Source organism: Blastomyces gilchristii (assembly GCF_000003855.2).
Source record: "Blastomyces gilchristii SLH14081 genomic scaffold supercont1.3, whole genome shotgun sequence".
NCBI classification, from domain to species: Eukaryota; Fungi; Ascomycota; class Eurotiomycetes; order Onygenales; family Ajellomycetaceae; genus Blastomyces; species Blastomyces gilchristii.
This window is the reverse complement of record NW_003101680.1, coordinates 1,500,057-1,518,889: the sequence shown is the minus strand read 5'-3', so window position 1 is coordinate 1,518,889 and position 18,833 is coordinate 1,500,057. Positions and strand designations below refer to the sequence as shown.

General features: G+C 46.4%; 3 protein-coding genes across 4 annotated transcripts; all 3 read right to left on the bottom strand.

Moving 5' to 3' along the window:
* Window positions 1-593: 593 nt before the first annotated feature.
* BDBG_02020 (oxysterol binding protein) lies at window positions 594-6,174 on the bottom strand. The gene is made up of 5 exons (XM_002627303.2): window positions 5,506-6,174; window positions 3,769-5,102; window positions 2,342-3,690; window positions 1,926-2,279; window positions 594-1,839 (listed from the first exon to the last, which is right to left on the bottom strand). The coding sequence occupies exons 1-5, from the start codon at window positions 5,520-5,522 to the stop codon at window positions 1,051-1,053; spliced, it is 3,843 nt and encodes a 1,280-aa protein (XP_002627349.1). The 5' UTR covers window positions 5,523-6,174; the 3' UTR covers window positions 594-1,050.
* Window positions 6,175-6,245: 71 nt separating this feature from the next.
* Window positions 6,246-7,803, bottom strand: BDBG_02019 (ATP synthase mitochondrial F1 complex assembly factor 2). Its single transcript, XM_002627302.2, has 2 exons — window positions 7,407-7,803; window positions 6,246-7,291 (listed from the first exon to the last, which is right to left on the bottom strand). Exons 1-2 carry the CDS (start codon window positions 7,744-7,746, stop codon window positions 6,477-6,479), a joined length of 1,155 nt encoding a protein of 384 aa, XP_002627348.1. The 5' UTR covers window positions 7,747-7,803; the 3' UTR covers window positions 6,246-6,476.
* A 3,885-nt stretch (window positions 7,804-11,688) lies between these two features.
* BDBG_02018 lies at window positions 11,689-18,407 on the bottom strand (the record flags this gene model as incomplete). 2 transcript variants are annotated; one of them, XM_031720596.1, is made up of 9 exons in its annotated part: window positions 18,223-18,407; window positions 17,793-18,107; window positions 17,674-17,697; window positions 16,726-17,568; window positions 16,349-16,654; window positions 15,757-16,258; window positions 14,762-15,634; window positions 13,879-14,170; window positions 11,689-13,482 (listed from the first exon to the last, which is right to left on the bottom strand). In XM_031720596.1, the coding sequence occupies exons 6-9, from the start codon at window positions 15,798-15,800 to the stop codon at window positions 13,360-13,362; spliced, it is 1,332 nt and encodes a 443-aa protein (XP_031576820.1). In that variant the 5' UTR covers window positions 15,801-16,258; window positions 16,349-16,654; window positions 16,726-17,568; window positions 17,674-17,697; window positions 17,793-18,107; window positions 18,223-18,407. The 2 variants fall into 2 exon arrangements, with proteins under 2 accessions (XP_031576820.1, XP_031576821.1); XM_031720597.1 differs by lacking the exon at window positions 18,223-18,407 and having other exon boundaries at window positions 13,360-13,482; window positions 14,762-16,258; window positions 16,726-16,870; window positions 17,793-17,815.
* Between the last annotated feature and the right edge of the window lie 426 nt (window positions 18,408-18,833).

The window sequence follows — 18,833 nt, the reverse complement described above, 5'->3', positions numbered from 1 at the left end:
GCAGCCTCTACCACTTCCACCTCCTGCCTCTATCTCTCTCTTACCCACCCCTTCCACCCCTTCCACCCTCTACCCCCTCTACCCACCACCACTGCCCCTACCGCCCCGCAGCTCTCTCTCCCACTTCGACCCCCCACTCCTACCTCTCTACCCCCCTCTTTACCACCCCGACCACCCCTATCACCCCTACCACTCTCGTCCACCCTGTATCACCTCTATCACCATTATCAGATTAATTAGAGCCATACAGGCCGCAGAGCCAGCCGTTCAATCCCATCTGAATTCAAAGAGATGCACATGACATCACATGAGATCATGTTACAGAGAATTTAGCAGTGCATGCTATGAACACAGAGATCAAAAATGAATATAGAGAAAAGTATAAGAAATGTAAATACTGTAAAGAATGTATGAAAAGAGCAGAATAATGATTAAAGATTGATATATTTTGATGAAGTATGTTACAGCATTTTTTGCATGGAAAAGTTAGTTTTTCTACAATAAATAGAGTATATTAATGAATGTATAGATTGTAATGAATGTAGAGAAGAGTATAAAAAAATATAAATACAGTAGAGAACATCTGTAAAGAAAAGAATGAAGATTAATATCAGAGTCATACAGCCGGCTGTTCAATCCCATCCATGGATTTGATGGGGTGCACATGATAATCATGTGAGGTCACGTTACAGGGCATTTTACTCGGAAAAGTTGGTTTTTCTATAATATACAGAGAGAAGAGATATATAGAGAGAAGATATATAGAGAGATTGTATTAAAACCTGAATAGCGGACAATAAATAACTATACACGTTGAAGAGAACTAATTCTAAACTTGATATACTGTGAACATACAGCAACAGAATCTCCAATAAAAGTTATAACATCGAGAGTCAGTAGTTAGGTTTCACTTGGGCAAAAGTGCGACATGGCAATGCGGACTGGAAAAAGCGCAAAGGGAGCAACAAAAATAAAACTGAAAAATAACAAATTAACAATAAAATAAAAATAGAAGTAAAAAACCCCTAGTAAAAGACTACCAATAATGCCTTAAAATATATCCTCGCAGACGGACCAGTCCCCGGCATCCCTACACTTCCAATAACGGCCGTTGTGAACCCAATACTCCTCACCAGTTATCTCACACTTGCCCCTAGTAAACCACTTTGGCTCAAACTCCTCGCCCTTGGCCTCCCGTTCTCGTCGCCTCGCCCGCTGTTTTTCCTCCACACGATGTTTCTCCGTTGCTGCAAAATCATACTCTCCATCCTCCATTGCACGTTGGTCCGGACGGAGCCGCGTGTCGGTTGGCGGTAAGTGAGGTCTGAGATTTTCGGGGATGGCATTCAACGTCACCACGAAAGGTGTTAAGTTGAATGGGATACCAGTTGGTCGTGGGTTGCATTGCCACACAAGGAATGCCTGTGTTGATTCTGGCTGGCGGGGAAGGTCATCATGTGGTGGTGTCATCGAAGCTTGGTATCCCGGCGTGTGTCTAGCATATACCTTGTCGTTCCAACGGCCACCAATGCTCCACTTCGTGAACCCCTCGCTATCCATCACTTTACCAGAAACCTGGTAGGCAGAGGAAGCCTTCCAGCCTCGTGGTTTGAAGTCAAGTATACAGACTTCGCCAGTTGTCCAATTCTTAATTTCCATGGGCCCATAGTTGTCCACGGTAGGGTTACCGGTGATGATGCCAACAACCGACGATGTAACCTTTTTCCAGGTGTAGAGCTCCTCACCACCGCTGACAGGACGTAGTCTCAAGAACCATGTTCCGAGCGGGTTAATATCGAATGACTTGCCATAGAATTTTGATTTTACAGCCGATTCGCCCTACAGCAAAATTAGTATTTCGACAAATTAACTGACAAGAAATAATAACAACAATACTCAATACTTTAAGAGAAAGAGGTACATACGTAATAATCCCATTTCGGAGACTCAGCCCAGGCGGCGCCAATTGGAGGATGATGGCTGACTTGCTCAATAAAGAATCTATAACCTTTATCTGGCCTCACATATTCGAACGTTTCGCCAAGCAGAGGGTTGAAAGGTTTCGCTACACGTCCTATTGTCGAAGCATACTCGCTAACTGCAAAGGCAGCGACATAAACCATACGTTCCATGGAGTCAGTGCGATCTGCAGCATTGTCAAGCAAGTCCGTGTATTCCATATCCTCTGCTACACGTTGGAGCAGCGATGTTGGTTCGTTGAAGGACACTGGGAGTGTCATCTTGGTCATGTCTTTGCCAATCATTGATTTCAAGATAGCCTGAAACGCGGTGTTAGCTGATGATTAGTAACTCAGAGGGTTGAGTATTGAATCAAACCTACCCATAGAGAAATTTTGGGCCTATTGTCAGCGTCCATCTTAAGCCTCTTTCGAATCGGGTCCTCATATCCTTTAAATGAACTGGCAATCTCCTGGTGCTTCAAAGCTCGAAGATCAGAAATTGCCTCCGCGGCCTCTACTGGCTGCGCTTGCGGAACTTCAATAACTTGCACTTCGCCAGCATCGATAGCGTCAAAGAACTCTTCATCCTCATCAGATTCCGAATCAGACAAATTTGTTAGTTCCGTAATTAAGGACCGCTTCTTTGAAATGTCCCCGCTCGTTTTCTGGTTGACAATGGGCGGGATATCAACGCCGCCTTGGACAACGGCTTCCAGGGCATCTTGTATTTGGACATGCGACGGGCCTCGGCTGATGGGACGACTAGTGGAAGCTGAAGGGTGTTCAAGAACTTCCTTGAGTGCTCTCTTCGTTTTCTTTCGTTTTTCCTCCGACTCCCCAATTTTACTTTGAAGTTCTTCGTGTTCTTGGGCAACTCGAGCCATACTGTCTTCCCACATCTTGCGCGCATCCGCCTCCCTATCTAGGCGATATTGCCAAAATGCATCTCGATCCTTTGAGATTTTGAGTAAATCAGCCACGAGAGAGGTGAGATTGCTAACCCCTCCCTGGTAAGTAGTCAACGCTTGGTCTATTGATGGATCAGAAAGCGTGGTTTCGGGATTCTTTGACTTCTCCTCTTGAAGCGCTGCAGAAACGTGACTCAGCAGATCTAGCTGTAATTTAACAGATTGGGCGGTGATATTGAAAGCGTCTTTGTTCGACGGTTGGATCTCACGGCTACTAGCATAATCCCCAAAGTCGTCATCCTCCAAGTCTCCTTCGGCGGAGTGGCTAGTAACAAGGTTGGGCAATCTATTGGATTCCGACGGGCTAAAGGTGGATTCATACGCCCCAGAAGTGGACACTTCATCCTCACCCTGAACGCTCTCTCTTGAAGTTTGAAGGCTTAACCTAGAGCTGGTGTGGCTTGGTACACCAAGAGATAATGGAGGGGCAAGGGATTTCCCGTTTGGTCTTCCAAGAAGGCTGCCGGAGTCGCTTTGGGAGTCTAACCCTTGTTTGTCAAACTGCTCCATCTTCGCATGTCTTAGGCTTTCTGCATTTCTCGTCCGCCGTTTGTCATCTTCCTTGGCCTCATCTTTCGCCCACTGTATTGCGTTGTTCAAGGCCCAGAACCACCGCTTGGCCTCAACGATATGGTTGGCTTTGAGATGGTATTTGACTGATGATTTGCCTTGTATTTCAAATCGGGTCTTGTCCTGCGCATCCATGTGCAAGGTTGCTATACGCATATTGATCGCACCGCGACAAGCAGAGCCAGCGTCATCTATGGAGTATTCAGTAAAAGTTTGTCAAGGAGTAAACGGGATTTGTCTGAGTAGTGTTTGAGGTTTGATGAGCATACCTTGATGCTTGTAATAACTCATCACGCCATCCTCCAGTACGAACCATCTCAGCTTATAGCCACTTGTATAGTTCGTCCATTTCTTTAGGTATCCTTTCATCTCTCGGGCATCCTTTCCTCCCAGGACTGTTTCTCCAGAGCCAGGTCGCCCGCCACCTTGGGCCCCAGAGCTTCCCAAGATTGCCTTTTCCTGGATGCCCCGCTGGGCGATAACAGCCGCTGGCGACTTTTTTACGATAGCCCGAGTTCGGTCGTCCTTTGTGACGTCTTGAGGGAGCTTCCCTTTTCTATCGCGCCGGAACGGGTCGGCCCCATGCATTAAGAGAATCTGTATCAGCTTCGAATCCTTCTTTCTCGCAGCCTCGTGAAGAAGTGTGCCACCCGATATCACAGTGGCTCGATCGGTGACTAGATCCAAGCTGTTCACGTCCAAAACGCCCTCAACCCTCGGTTCGACCAACAGACGTTCTAGTTTCTCGTAGTCGCCCTGGCCTATCAGGCATTTTATTTCTTTTGTTTTGGCATCCAAAAACAATGATCGCGCTAGCTGGAGCTGCTGGAAAATCTCTGGGGTGCGCGCGAGGTCGAGAGGGGTTTGGCCGTTGTAGTTGGCAATGGAATCGTTGATATCCGGGCGCTCGAGCAGTTCGCGGACGATGGGAACTCGGCCCAGCTGCGCAGCCAGGTGTAGTGGGGTGTTGCCATCCCGGTCTCGCGCATTAATATCTAGGTCAGCACTGCTTGAGAAGACATACTCAACAACCTGCGGTTCAGCGCACTGTATTGCGAGATGGATAATGCTGGTTCCTAGGGGCGCAGTCCCCTGTGTCTTTGTTTCGGCACAGTCCTTGATTGCCTTGTAGATAGCGGTTGTATCACCGCTACGTAGGATTTCAAAGAGGCGAAACGTTCGCACTGATTGCTCGATAGACATGGCTGATCTGGCCAATTCATCTCCTTTGCCACTGGGCCTTGCGGGAGAATCAGCACTTTGATGTGGACTGGGTTTCGGGCTAAGTTGCCAGGAATACAACTCGGCTAAAGATGCGCGATTGGCGGCGTGGACACTTGCGCTGCTGCTCAAGGTGGCACCATCAAGCCCCGCAGGTGAGACCCGCAGATTAGTCATGGAAACCGAGTGCGAGTGGGAAGAACGAGGCGCATTGTTGGTTGGGGATACTGAGGGAACCATGGGAGCTAGGGTTGAAGCACCATTCTGGTCTGGGGATTCCGGAGTTTCGGCCTCCCGCTGTTGAGGGTCGGCGCTGGGGGATCTGGAAGTCCTGTCGCGATGCAGTAGGGCGAGTGCGCGGGCGCTCTTGGAGCGTTTGTGCCTAGGATGAATAAGGAAGAGTTAAAATGTTAGCGAACTTGTTATTTAGTACAGCGATGGATGGGGGTGATGTGATCCCTGGTCAATACAATCATCATAATAAAATAATGGACAAAGGACAAAGGACCCAACTTGGTTTGAGTAGTTTCAAGCCACCAACGTACAACATTATTAACAGAGAGGCGTAACAGGATAAGTATCAATCAAAGGAACAAGGGAAGCCAGTGAGTGCTGTGAGGGTGTAGGGCTATCTCCATAGCTGTGGATGTGGACAATAGGTAGAGCAGGGAGAGCAGAGAGAACGGTCTCTCGGCCATCAAACAATCAAGAGGCATGCATGCCCAGCTCCCAGATCCATGTCATAAAAAAGCTATAGTTTCATATATGCATATGAAGCTGCTTACCCTGTCTTATCCCCCATTATCTCTAGGCCGTGGTTAATAGACGCAAAATGCGCCCCGAGTCGTTTGGGATTCGTGGAAGATGCTCTATCGTCGTCGGCTCGGTGCTTGGGCGTCCGTCTTTGCGGTTGGAGGTTCAACAGTGGAATAAGAGGTGTAATGTAGATTGGATGGAGAGAATGTAAAGAGAAGTAGAAGAAGCAGAAATAGAAGCAGAAATAGAAGCAGAAGCAGAAGCTGGAGCTGAGCGGGGACAAGGACACATACAAGCCTGAGGCGCCGATTCCTGCTCGTGAATATGTTAAATAATGCGGGCAATCACTGCCGTAAATAAATAAATCAGTAACTAAATCCTTCGCGTGTCGAGCCAGTTGCAGCTTGTGACTACAGATTGAACTATTGACTTATTATTATAGTAGTTACATATTTAATAGCCATTGATGATTGCCCAACAACTGCTCTCGAAACCGAGCCCACTTGGATAACCTCGCCACGCCACACACAGCACAGCAAGGCACATGTTGACGCGGCGCCGAAAACCAACGGGCTTATTTATTATATCTGATGGATTTATATATATTACCAGACGTCATCCGACTGGATATGTATGATCAGTCAGACTACAACCAATTGGATACAACATGGTGGACAGCATGGATGCACAGGGATTTTCAGCGCTGTCACACACATATCTCCCCCCGAGGTCGTTTCTGATCTTCTAATCAAGAACAAGGTGGGAGAAATCCGGCTCTGAATGACGTAGAATATCAGATCCGCAGCAAAACTGGGCGCGTAATTCTGCATCAACATCCACCCAGGACAATGACCCGATTTTGATCTTAGGCGGCATCCTGCCATTTATGTCTAATTCAAGTAAATGCACATGGTAATATACAAAATATCTATTCACATTCTAAATCTCAGAATTTAAAACTTATTGGAGCTATGTAACCATCCATCCATCCTCCTCCTCCCTATCTCCGCTCCCCGCTCACAAGCAGCACAACAGAGCCAAGCTGCCTCCGAACATCCTCCTTATCAACATCATGCGTGTCTTCCACCTCCCCCCACTTATCCGTCTGCCAGGTAACCTCCAGTGTCGACGCCTCCGCCGCCTTCTCGATGCCAAACGTCCTCCGCCCCTCCGCCTGCAGGTCGCGGAACTGCTCACTCCACTCAATAACAAACCTCGCCGCCACTAACAAGCTCTTACTCGCCAAAACACCCCTTTCCAACCCGGCTAGCTCGTACGCCGGCAAGCCGTAGATCCATCCGCGTATAACCTCCATGGTAAGCGGCAGCTGCGGCGAGGGCAAAATGCTATTCTCCTGTAGCGCGGGCCTGATCTCAATGCCCGGCCACACTTTCGTAGTCAGGAAATCGACGATGGGCCTTGCCGTTCTAATCTGGATATCACGCAGCGATTCTTCTTTTTCCCCTGTCACCCCTTCGCCGCTTGCTTCCATGTCGTGTAGATGGGAATCATAGAAGCTTTTTTCCGGCGCCCAGCTTAGCAATGTATCCGTTTCTAGATATCGCATCATGGATGCCACGATTTGCTCGCGGATGGTACTTTGGCCCGCGGCATCTTCCGCGGCAAGGTCCTGAACGCGCGCTGTGAGTGAGGTCAATGGTATTAAGTGCTGTTTTAGAGCTTGCTGGGCGGAAACTAGCAGGTCCCACTCGAGCGCGATGGCGTGTGCCAGATGTGGTTTTGAGGCGGGGATGATGAGGATTTTCTTTTCGGGTGTTCGGACGGGACGCGAGTCGAGGAAGATCTGATATCCATCTGTGTATAAACAGATAATAGAAAGAATAATTAACATATTTAGTTAACTTCTTCGATAATAATATATTTCCCTCCCACAATAAAATCCTCCCCCCCCCCCCCAAAAGGTCCTTACCATCTACTTCCTTAACATGAACATCCTTCCAGAACCTCCTTCTCAGCGGCTTCGACTCTGTAGCCGTTGTCGACGACCCCTGCCCCGATGCCACAATATTACCCTGCTGTATAAGTTCCGACTGCTTCTTCCTCCGCTCAAGGCGCTCGAGAAATTCCGGCGACGGGGAAGGCGGCTTTGGCGGCGGGCCGCTGACGGTTATGGGATGTGCAACTGCGGCCTTCGCTGTCGATGAGTGTACATGTGCATATTGAGACCGAAGGGGCGCGTGAACGGCTCTGGGCAGGCGTGAAAGGGGCCTGGGATTGAATGTGGGGGATATCCTTGGGAATGGTTTCATGGTGTGTTGGTGGATTTTGGTGAGGGGGTGAGTTGTATGGGGATGGGATGTTGTAAATTTATTTTGGTTTTGTCTAAATAACTTCCCGCAAGGAAGCTCTGCTTGGCTCTAGTTTAGTCTCCGCCCTTCATCTGTGGCTTGTTGGACGATCCCTGATTTGTGCGCTGTGTCGAACCACCCTCCTATAGATTATATTTATTTTGATATGTCTACGCTGAGGATATAGTAACTTGGAAGCTGACGGGGCACTGTGGGTATCTTTTCCTCACTCTGTTTGCCTCCTATCTACTGTTCTCCACCACATATTCCTCGTCGTTTGAAGAATACCTGTCTAGGTTCTAACAATCGTTCAATCATTTATATATACTCTTCCTTATTGGCCAAATAGCTAAAATACACGTCCTAGCCTCTTGGGAACGACGCTTGAATGGCACACGGTATGGAGAGGCCTGAGAGAATGATTGATAACCGTCATGCCTGATTTTCATGTACTGTACTTTCAGAATCGCTTAACTCTATATGACAGACAGTCAACGACTTTATATGGCGATATGATATGGCCCGCGAATTCAATTTAGTCGAGGGATTTTTTGGGTTTTTTACAGCCTTATATTATCGGCAGGAGTAATCTGCAATGTTCTGTCTGCTCTTTGAGCCACCCGCAGTATGTCTCGCGGTTCCTGGGAAACAAAAATCAACCCGAATCTCAGACCATTGTCCAACCAGAGTTCTCATGCGTGCAGTTTACAAGTTGGCTAGGGATTGATATCCTTATTATTATACGGGCTTCCATCGAGACAGCTGTTATGTTTCGAAATAGAGGCCAATGCTGAAATCCCCGCGGTGGGATGGCGTGGAAAGTCCCAGGAACCAGGAAGCCTTCCTCTGGCCTAAGGAGAAAAACATATAACCGCTGTATGAGGGCGTTGCAATGGAACACATGCTCAATAGAATAGTGCGCGGTACGGGACCCTGATTCGTTCGGGTAATGGTAATGGGGTCTTTATTAAGTTCTACACACCCCCATATAAGTTCACTTTAAACACCAATAATGACGGTTTAATCATGGCTGTTGAAACGATTCCTCGCTTTCGCTGCTCGGCCACAAACACATCCAATTCGGTATCTGCTCCCAGAAAAATTGCGCTTCAATTAGCAGAAAGGTTGAGATGCTCAATGTTGGCTAAACCGAGGAAGGATTATTTTCCTGTTGCCAGCTTCTCGCCCTAACTCCAGAGCGCCGGTTTAAGTAACTAACTTATCCTTCTCAACGCTAACTACAGCTTGGCCGGTTCTAGTGCATTCAAACTGCCGAAATCTATCCCTCGTTTGCTTGTATAGCCACGACCATGCCTATTAAGGGTGGGTGTGGGCTAGAAGTGTATATAATTGGTAATAATTTGCATCTTTTTACAAAGTTTGATCGTGTACTCCGTATCCTTTGTGTGCTATTCCCAATATCAAATCGATGCCGCCATTGGCTGAGTGTTTTAGGCCGCCTGTATAAATTCACGTGACTGATATTTCGTCATCGGATCTTGATTGGATTCAAGGGACGACGTTATGAAGCTCTTGAAGAACCGCAAGCTAAGGCAGCTTCTCATGGGATAGGCGACATAGCAAACATTCTCTAGCATATTTGCTTCGCTACGAGTTCGATCGCTGCAGGAATATCTGTTCTTGTGTTGTGGCCCCATCCGCAGCAATTTGGGCATCCTGTGCAGGCTAAAATCTGAGCCTTATCACCATCAAACCAACGATCAACAGCCAAATATATTTGTTTTTCTCAAATCCGCCACCGTTTTCTCCTACTATAGGGCTGACCGGGTATGTGTTGTTTCAAGGCCGGGCGTGGTACTCTCTCGTTGCATGGTATTTTCCGTGGCTGTTTCAGCAACGCAACGGTGTTTCGATTGTTTCAGCATGCAAAAATGGTTGGTTTATCTGTGCTTAGCCCTCCAGCTGGCAAAGATACCAGTGTGTGGTAAGTGGATTCCTGAGATATGAAAGCACCGAACTAATGCAAATGAACAGCTAGGGTCTATCACCTTGAGCTGTCCGTCCCTGAACTTTTTCACTCTTAGGGCGATCTTGAAATATACTTTTTATTGTCAATATCTGTGTCGGCGAAAGAAAAGGTTCGAAATATTTCTGTAGGAAGGGTGTGCGGATACTTTCTTTTGCCTGGTTATGTTAATTTAATTATTTTTCCAACGCTCTACACTTTGGGCAGATTGAACAGCACGATTACCTTTCAGAATCGCTTCTAGTTTTTATCCTTTGAGTGGTGCCATGAAGCTATGACATTTAAGGTTCTAAGATAAGATGAAAATGCAGGGTCATGACTTTTGAGTAAATGAGCTCAACTCAACGAAGTACCATTGCCGGTTATGTTTCCGACCAAGAGAGCCGCCACATAATTCAGTTGGCTGTATAAATCGAGCTAATTATACATCTGCAGAACATAATGTCCCCGATTGACGGTGTTTACCGAACAGAGCTGAAAATGAAAACAATACGTCAACGGTATCAGGTCGAAGAAACTGATAGTATCAGAAAGCGGGTCTCCCGTGAAACGAGGTCTCGAACTCGGAACGGAGTTCTTTATCGATATTAAAGGAATAGTCCCTTCAGTTTTTGTTTTGTCGCTAATCCCAAAGTCCCCCCATGTTGATCCTTACATTAGCCTGACCCGGGCGTGCATTTCCCTCTTGGGAAGCAAATATACTAGGCAACCGCGCCTCGCGCATTCCACAGCTGCGTCATGCTTGTCGAGCGGGTCTACATGCCACTATAAGAAAACAAGAAAACGAGCTGTCACCATGTCACACATACCAAGAGCCTCTGACGCGCTCGCTTTTTGGCCCAGCGATATCAAGTGTTGGGGAGAGGCTATGATCCTGACCCGTCTAAAACCATAATTCTCAACCTTTATGGCCAAAGTACCTCGTTCCTTTGCATCTAGATCATGGTCACTTTGAGCTACTGTCGAGTCGGCGAGGATCACTGACGCTGATTCACCAACCTAATCTAGGGGGGCCGAGAGAGTGGAGGCCCTTGCGTTGTGGATTCCCCAATACCATCAGCCTGCCCAACTTTTCGGCATTCCTTTATTACTCGCATGAACATCCCTGGGAGGGGACCGAGCGCAGAAGAGACCAAGAAATTTAGTTCCAGTGTAGCTGACAATCAACACATGGGCACACGCACCCCGCTCCACATCTCACAACCCGTCCAAGGTACCTGCAGTGCATCTGCACGCCATTGCCAACCCTGAAATACCCCACAAACAGGCGCAGCTCATGCATAAGGTATGCAATGCCTCGCATGAGGAATACATTAGGGCGGGTTTGTCCATTCTGCTGGGCAAGTGATCATGGAAAATATGAGATCGTGCATGTGTCCAGAAAAAGAAAAGCGCACCAACAACGGTCTACAATATCTAGCCAACGCTGCAGAAACACACACAGACTAAAGCTGCCCTGTCATCTTTCCTCTGGCTTGTGCTGTTTTATAGTCGATTTTCTTGCGGTTGAATTGGTTTGCTTTCAAGACCGTCGCTCTACACTCGAACTCCATCCACTATTATGCTTTCTCCTTGGGCCCCTGCACTAACCCAGAACTTGCAGAGAAAAGAAGACGGCCAGCACAAAAAGACTATTTTAGAGCGGATTTGTATTTTTCTTTTTTTTTCTTTTTTTTCTTTTTTTCGCCGATGGCCATCCTTCAGCTGACAGGGGAGCCGATAGTTTAATTTTCTACTCGTCCGGGATACGTAATTTATCTAGTGGGAAAAGAACCTCCTCTCCTTGTGACGAGGAGCTGTCAAAGGTATCTTAACCCCGTACACCACCCGCAAATATCAATCTTTATAACATGGCAATTACTTTTACATCCTCTATTTTATTCCATTTTGTCCTTATCAAAACAATAGACTTAAAACGCGGGAGGTAGTATATATATAGGAGAATAATATCCAGGGTTGAAAGTTTACATTGGCACACGGTTATACCAAATCCTAGGAAATCCGCAAAAGAAATGTACATATCAGTACTAATGAAGAACTTTTTCTAGGGACATTCTCCAACCTCAAATACGACTAGGGCCGCCTAGTAATCAATCCTCTCCCACCTTTTGGTTCAATAAAGGCCAATATCGCGCTCCTTTTTCCTCCGTTCATTATTACCACATTATGATGACCGGTAATTTAGTGTTCATGGCGCGAAAAGAGACAGACAAACTGTAGAATCATAAGTAGGTAAATGAGAATTGTTCAATGCATGACCAAAGGACATCAGATTGAGGAGTCGGGAATTTCATTTGCGAGAAGTGAAGATAACAAAACTCGGGTATTGAGGCCTGAAAGGGAAAAAAGTAACGGCCGAAAAATAAGAGTCATAAGCAAAATATTCAAAACAAAAGGTTAGAGGGAAAAAATAAAAATAAAAAAATAAGACTGGAGTCTGTAAGTGCCCATCCATAACTTTTTGAGAGAAAAATAAAAAAAAGGGTTGAGACAAGATTCCGAGGTAGTTAGGGCAGGGAGGATCATTACGTCATCGGATCTTGCTCCAAACTGAAGAAAATTGAACATAGAAAACAGAATAAGAGGATGCACACAATTAGGGGAAAAGGTCTCCGCTGGCGTCAAAATATTCTTCTTTTATCCACTCCAAACAACCTGTGACATCGTGATATTAGTATTAATTGCTCCCAGTCCTGAACCATATACTTTTAGGTAGTTAAACAAAATTGCCGAAACGGGGTTGAAAAAAGAGGGAGAAAGGAAAAAGGGGAAACAAAAATATGGTGCTGTCGTCCCAAGGCTCTATTCTGTTGCTAGTTGGTGTTGATTTTCCCATTATCCAAGACGTCGTGATTTGCTGAGCTCGATCGTGATGAGAAGGAGATTCGTGACCACCGTAGCATTTTGGAGTCAGTGCTGATCAAAAAACACAACAAAGAAACCAAAAAATCGCAACAAAAATTAGAATCAGAAATAAAAATAACACGAAAATCAGAAATCAAAAAGGGCAAAGATTTGCAAGAACGCGAAAATAGTCCATATTGGAAGCCGAATTGCGGGACTTCGACAATCACAAATGCTCCAGACGCCAATAAGGACAAAAATATCAAATAGGGGTATATTTTTTGAGCCGGAATTCGAGCAAGAAAGGGATAAATTCTTTATCATCGCGGAGGAGCCGGGTCCCCAAGCGTGGCTTGGTTAACGCGGCACTCCTAACTGGGGCCGTTAACGGAACGGCTCGGTCCATCCTTGAAAACCACAAGTTTTTTTTAAAGAAAAAAGTAAATTGCATGTCGTGCATTTTTCAGGTTCCATCGTGGCTCGGACAAAGAAAATCGTTGCTTCCAGATTTGGCAGCCTGCATGGAGGCATGGGGCAGGGTGGATGGCCTGAAGCCCATAAGCTAACATGAGAGGCCAGCCAGGTAGCGTGCGGGCTCAGTGTGGAGAGCTGGAGGTTTTTGTTGCAGTATCAAATTTCCGCAATTCAAAGAAACGTATTTTATACGGCCACGCCCGAAAATTTCTGCACTTTGCTGACTTCTGTGCCAAGGGCGTCAGCTCATACGTTACGAAACAAAAATATTATTGCTTCGTAGCTCGGAACAGAGAATAATATTTCTCCCGAGTGTGCTCCTCGTCGTCTGGCTTCTTCCGCATGCGTTCGGCATCACTGGCATCTGCACCATCGCGGGTGCCCCAGGTGGTCTGAATTGCAACATCTCAGTAATGTTAGTGATTGAACGAGGAAGAGAGAGTCTTTGCGTTCAAGAGAGTGGGCATCCCTAGGGACAAAAATACAGACGGACGATGGGCAGGAAGGAGAAGGGCGCTAGCATAGTGCTCGCTTGTGACTGACTGCACAATATCAGCCAACCAAGTCGGTAGACCGACCCACTTGGCTTGTCATCCACACGTTTGAAGTGGAGATTGGCAAACGAAAGGGCTGTTCTCGGAAAGAGAGAGGAAGGGCTAGAACAACTGCCAACGATCCCGGCCGGGAACTGTGTACAGGACATCCAGGTAGCGTTGGTGGGAGTTACCTGACCCACATGCGTCGTCTGTACTTTGTGCTGGAGAACGGACAGGGAAAGTCGGACTTACCACATTCAGAGTAAATGCAGCGTAGAGTTTTATCAGGCCGTGGAAATATCCAAACAATATCGACACTGGGAGAAGGAGGAAGTCGACAGGATATCGAATGTAATGACCTAGAAGCTTGATAAATTTGCTAACGAACATCCACGCAACTAATGATTGGAGCGCGAACATGCGCGACTCCTCGCTCCATTCCTTTGTGCCGTAGTAGCAGAAGACGACGAGAGCGAGGTCCCCAATAAAAGCGGGAGGCGAGAGTGTAGTAAGATAAACGGCGTAGGTACTCCACGGCTGGCGGCTAATGGAAGTGGTGCCAACACGGACCCCTTATGTTAGCCTCTGGTCTAAATTTGGTTCGTCATCGCGACAGGGATGGGGCTGAGCTACATCTTCGGCACCAGGGAATAGAAGGGGAATTGATTGCGCGATTTGCTGTGCTAGGATCCTCAAACGGCCACAAAAAGCCAGGGAAGGAACAGAAAGAAAGAATGGGCGAGGAAACAAAGAGGAGAAAAAAAAAAAAGCAACAAAGAAATACGAAGTAGTGGTCTGCACATAATCAAGGTAAAAAAGCCGAAAAGAAAAAGAAAAGAAAAAGAAAAGAAAAAGAAAAGAAAAAGAAAAGAACCGAACGAAAAAATAGCAACCAAAAAAAAAAAAAGAAAAGAAAAGAAAAGAAAAGAAAAGAAAAGAAAAGAATAATATGAAATCGGACAAAACTTCCTCGTAAGGCAAATTAGCGATTTTGTAGCTGAACTCGCTTTTAGGAAGACAATCGCAAAGCTCTCAAAGCCCCGGAAAAACGAGAATGCTGAAAATTCGGGCTGGGAAGAGTCAAGGAATCGGATGATGAAGTAACGCTAGCTCGAAGGGGGGAGAGGAAACCTACTACCAAACAACCTGCTCCTGAATCATGGTTGTGAGATTACTCCGCCAGTTACTTCGTGACCACCGAACGCACTGCTTGAGAAAATTTGCATTATTTTCGAGGGTTGTTTGGATTTCCGCTTCAGGGTGGTATTGGAAATATGTCTCCCAGCCGTGCGTTACCATCCAGCGAGAGAGGAAATTATCGTCGTCCGCATTTAATTCATATTTACCAAACCACCACTCCTCGTTGGTGAAGTTATATGTGAAATCCCGGTCCTGAAGGATCTTGGTTCGGTATGCGGAAGTTCGCCCGGAAAGGCAGGGCATTCCTCCGTCCACATGAGTTGTTGCGGCGCAATCAAAATTCCTGCGCTCCAGATAGAGCGCTCCTAGGAAGTCCCACACGCGCTGTGTAGAAAATAGGGGTGAATCTGATCGCCTTAGCCGCTGGCAAGTTGCTACCCCCCCGTAAATGGGGTCCTTTTCGAAAACTGCCAATAGCCATTGCAGTTCCTTCGGCGGCCAGCTTACATCGTCATCGACAAAAACTGTAATTTTGGTTTGGACCTCGGGAATAGCCCGCACCATCTGGCGTCTTTTGTTTGGCTTTGGGATGCTAAGCAATTTGATCCGGGCTTTTGATGCTGGCATCTTCTCGAGCATTTTCTCCGCGTTCCCCCTGTTGCTATCAATCGTCACCAGAATAATTTGGAAAGGCTCGTTGATAAGAATGGTTCGAATTGTTTCTTCCAATTCATCCCCACAGCCCTGTAGAGTAGGTATGATAATTGTTGCATCTTGAGAAGTCAAAGTCGGATTTTCTGGCGGTGGAATCGGCCGGAATGTCCAAACAGCAATTAGATTAACAACTAGACGCACGTAACGGTAGAGGCTATTTCATTCCCGCATCAGTAAAGGGTCCTTTGATCAAGCTGCATTCCTAGTAACGACCTTCAACATTATAGCAATGCTCGTTGGCGCCAATTGGAAGTCGTCTGGGTGAGGGACACTGACAATAATATCTTAAAACAGAGCATATACATGTTGTCGAGCTCCATTATAGATGCTGAGCTGGGCCCTCCCTTCCCAGAAGCTTTTAGATGTACGCAAACACAATGCCGCCCGGGAGAAAATTCTAGTGGCCCAGTGCTATAAACAAAAAGGAGATAAAGACAGATAATAATAAAAATCAAGGTTAACTAACGTGGTCACCAACAATTGAAACGACAGTCCCAGTGGAAGAAGCACTGGATATAGAGAAAGTAGTTGGGAATTGAGACAAATAATCTGGAAGAAGAGAAGAAAAGCGGGAGAAGAATTAAATAAACCAAATACTATGGATTAATAAAGAGCGAGGAGCAGAGAGCATGAAAGCGAAGGAATGGCTGGGGGGGAGAGGGTATACAAAAACCTTGCTGTGGGGAGCTCGGAGAACAGCCCAGAAGGAACAACGCGCTCGTCGATATCATATGCAAATAAAACCGACAGAAAACAAATTGGGCTAGGATATAGCTGCCTGTTGCCAAATTAGCCATTGTTATCCCAGTTCTCAAATTTCATTACTCTCTGACTTTTGGTTTCCTTTTTTTTTCCCCGGTGGGCTTACCATTTATGCTCGTTGCTTTCAACTTTATTTTTTATTTTACTTTTTTATTTTCGGTGTTTATGCAGCTGCAGGTAATATGGATACCATACTTGCACGACAGGGGAGGTACGGTACATTGCTACTAACGCTAGCAAGGAATATCAGCGAGGGTGATCGCAAGTGCTTGGGTAGTAATACTCGAAGGCTCGTGGAAGCCGGGGTGAGCAAAAGGTTGCAGCGGATTGCCCAGCTTCACCGAAGATTCCATCAATTGAAACATAACTACTCCGTACGCCGTCCAGGATTTGCTTCTATGCTTCAAGCAACCTGAAATGAGCTTCGATTAGCGGGCGTTTCCACATGCGGCGGCAAATTTCTTGAGGGTGGGGTGGGCTTACTCCTAGGAGCACTAAAAAGAATCGGGTTGGTTCATCACTGCTCGGCCCGCATTCGCGCCCTTGAGCGAGAAGTTCAAACAAGGGCGATTGGTATTAAGGTCAAGTGGAGTGTTCCGAATCATTGCCAAAATCTCAAATCGCCAAGCTGAGGAATATTTTTTCATGTCAGAATAAATACTTTTCCTAAAACTTTGATTGGAAGCAGCATTCTCCCATTCAAACCACGATATTCTGAACGGCGCACTACCCTGGCGAGATAGTTGTTCCAATCACCTTTTCCAACATCAGTTTTCTAGCAATGCATGGAGTATTCGTCACAACAAGCGATTCTCCCAAGAATTAGCAGCAAATGGACTGCCAACAAGATCAACGCATTGTTTATGAAGAGACCAGAACGCTGTGGCAAGGGTCTGGTAGAATGGCCCATTCAAATGAGCATGCGTTGTGTGAGCTTTTAAATGATAAACAACAAAGGCACGGTGGAAAGGGGCAAGAAGGCTCAGAGATAGAAGTACGCCTGTTTGCCCTATCTTCTCATCATCCTCTGCGACCGCAAGGTCTCTATTTCCTGTCCTCTTTACATGCTGCGTTTATGTTAAATTCCTCTGTTGACTTTTCCATCATAATTATCTTCTCGTGCGTGAATTCCAGCCACAGCCAACCGAGCTTCAGATCCCAATGCCATTTGTTTTTCAACGCCTTTTCGGGTCTGGCTCATTCTCCACCGCGCAAAGTGGCGCGATGGCGCGTTGCCGTCATGAAATGGAATGATCCCAGTGGCGATCTTCCTTGACGAGACATTATTGTTGGCGAGGCGTAGCCGCTAACCCGGGTGGGGTTGACCTGGATATAACAAAATGTTCCAGTTGAATGAAGCTGAATAGCAGTAGAAACAAGGGAGAAACAATTCGAATGCCACTCTGCCTGTGGAGAAGTAGACTGACCTACCTATATCGGCATGTCTGGCAAGCCCTGTGACGTGACACATCATTTGTTAGCTGCACAGAGTGAAAAGAGGAGATGGTGAAGTAATAACGTCGACAACGAGTAAAGGTTTTCCTACTGACGGAATTCAAGTATCAATTGGCTTGCTCAATTCCTGTTCCCGCAAAATCTGGAGTGGATATCCAGCTCTCATCTCTCACCTACTGGTTCTTTTTGCGGGATTATTTTTAAGCCTCCAACCTCTATGTTTTTCATCCTTAAAACGTAAAAAAAAAAAAATTCCTTTTATTTGCGAAGTTGGAGAGAAACAGATGAAGGCTGTTTGACTGGAAATGATGCGCTGTGAACACAAAGAGAACAGGGCAGAGGAGTACTTTGTAAATGTCCGGATGTTGGTGTTGGGGAGTAAGTTGTGGGAATGGTTCTGGCAAGCCTTGCTTTGAGTTTACAGTCAGCATTGCACACACAACTCAACTCACACATTGACAAAGCTGTCATTGATATTGTTGTAAAGAGTCATTGATATTGCTGAAAAGAGGTTATATTTCTCACCCCAGTATTTCATTGTTTCCTTTTGTCTTGTTGACATATTTGTTTCTGACCTGGCGGTAGGGTTTCGTTTCTGTTATCCATCGCTGGTTGCTACAATGCTAAAGGACTGGATAGTCTCAGCTTCCCCAGCCAGGTCTAGTCTGCGGATCCTTGTACAAGATTCGGCCCGGCTCGCTACCCGTTGCATACCTAGTTTATTCTAGCCTTCGAACGGCTGAATTGCCAAGCCACTATTGACACCTTTTGATGAATTATCCGGCAACGCGAATCTTTATTACTTGGGCGTCTCTTCTAGCCTGGAGGTGTCTTAGTTTGAAGCTGCTGGGGTCATGATTCCCTCGATGCATCATGCTAAAATTCAATATGATAGTTTGCTGCTAGTTCGACAGTTAATAATAATAAAGGGCATTATATGGAACCCCGGCCCTCGTCGCTAGTGATGATTGCAGGCGGGCGTCTGTCCGTTGTTGACCAGCGGGCTTCAATTGATCTAGACCCCACAGCCAGCTCCGATTTGGCCAAGGATTAGTGGGGCAGTGGGCCGCTGCGCCTGTTAGTGGAGACTGGTCTTGTTGAAAATTTTGCGTCCTGAGAAAAAAACATTTATCAAA

What these genes read in the sequence shown, in the direction of transcription:
- BDBG_02019 (XM_002627302.2), bottom strand. Translation starts at nt 7,746, where the DNA reads ATGAAACCATTCCCAAGGATATCCCCCACATTCAATCCCAGGCCCCTT. An exon ending in TCATGTTAAGGAAGTAGATG is followed by an intron (nt 7,292 to 7,406) that starts GTAAGGACCTTT and finishes GTTTATACACAG; the next exon opens with ATGGATATCAGATCTTCCTC.
- BDBG_02020 (XM_002627303.2), bottom strand. An exon ending in GAGTTATTACAAGCATCAAG is followed by an intron (nt 3,691 to 3,768) that starts GTATGCTCATCA and finishes AATACTCCATAG; the next exon opens with ATGACGCTGGCTCTGCTTGT. An exon ending in GGCCCAAAATTTCTCTATGG is followed by an intron (nt 2,280 to 2,341) that starts GTAGGTTTGATT and finishes ACCGCGTTTCAG; the next exon opens with GCTATCTTGAAATCAATGAT.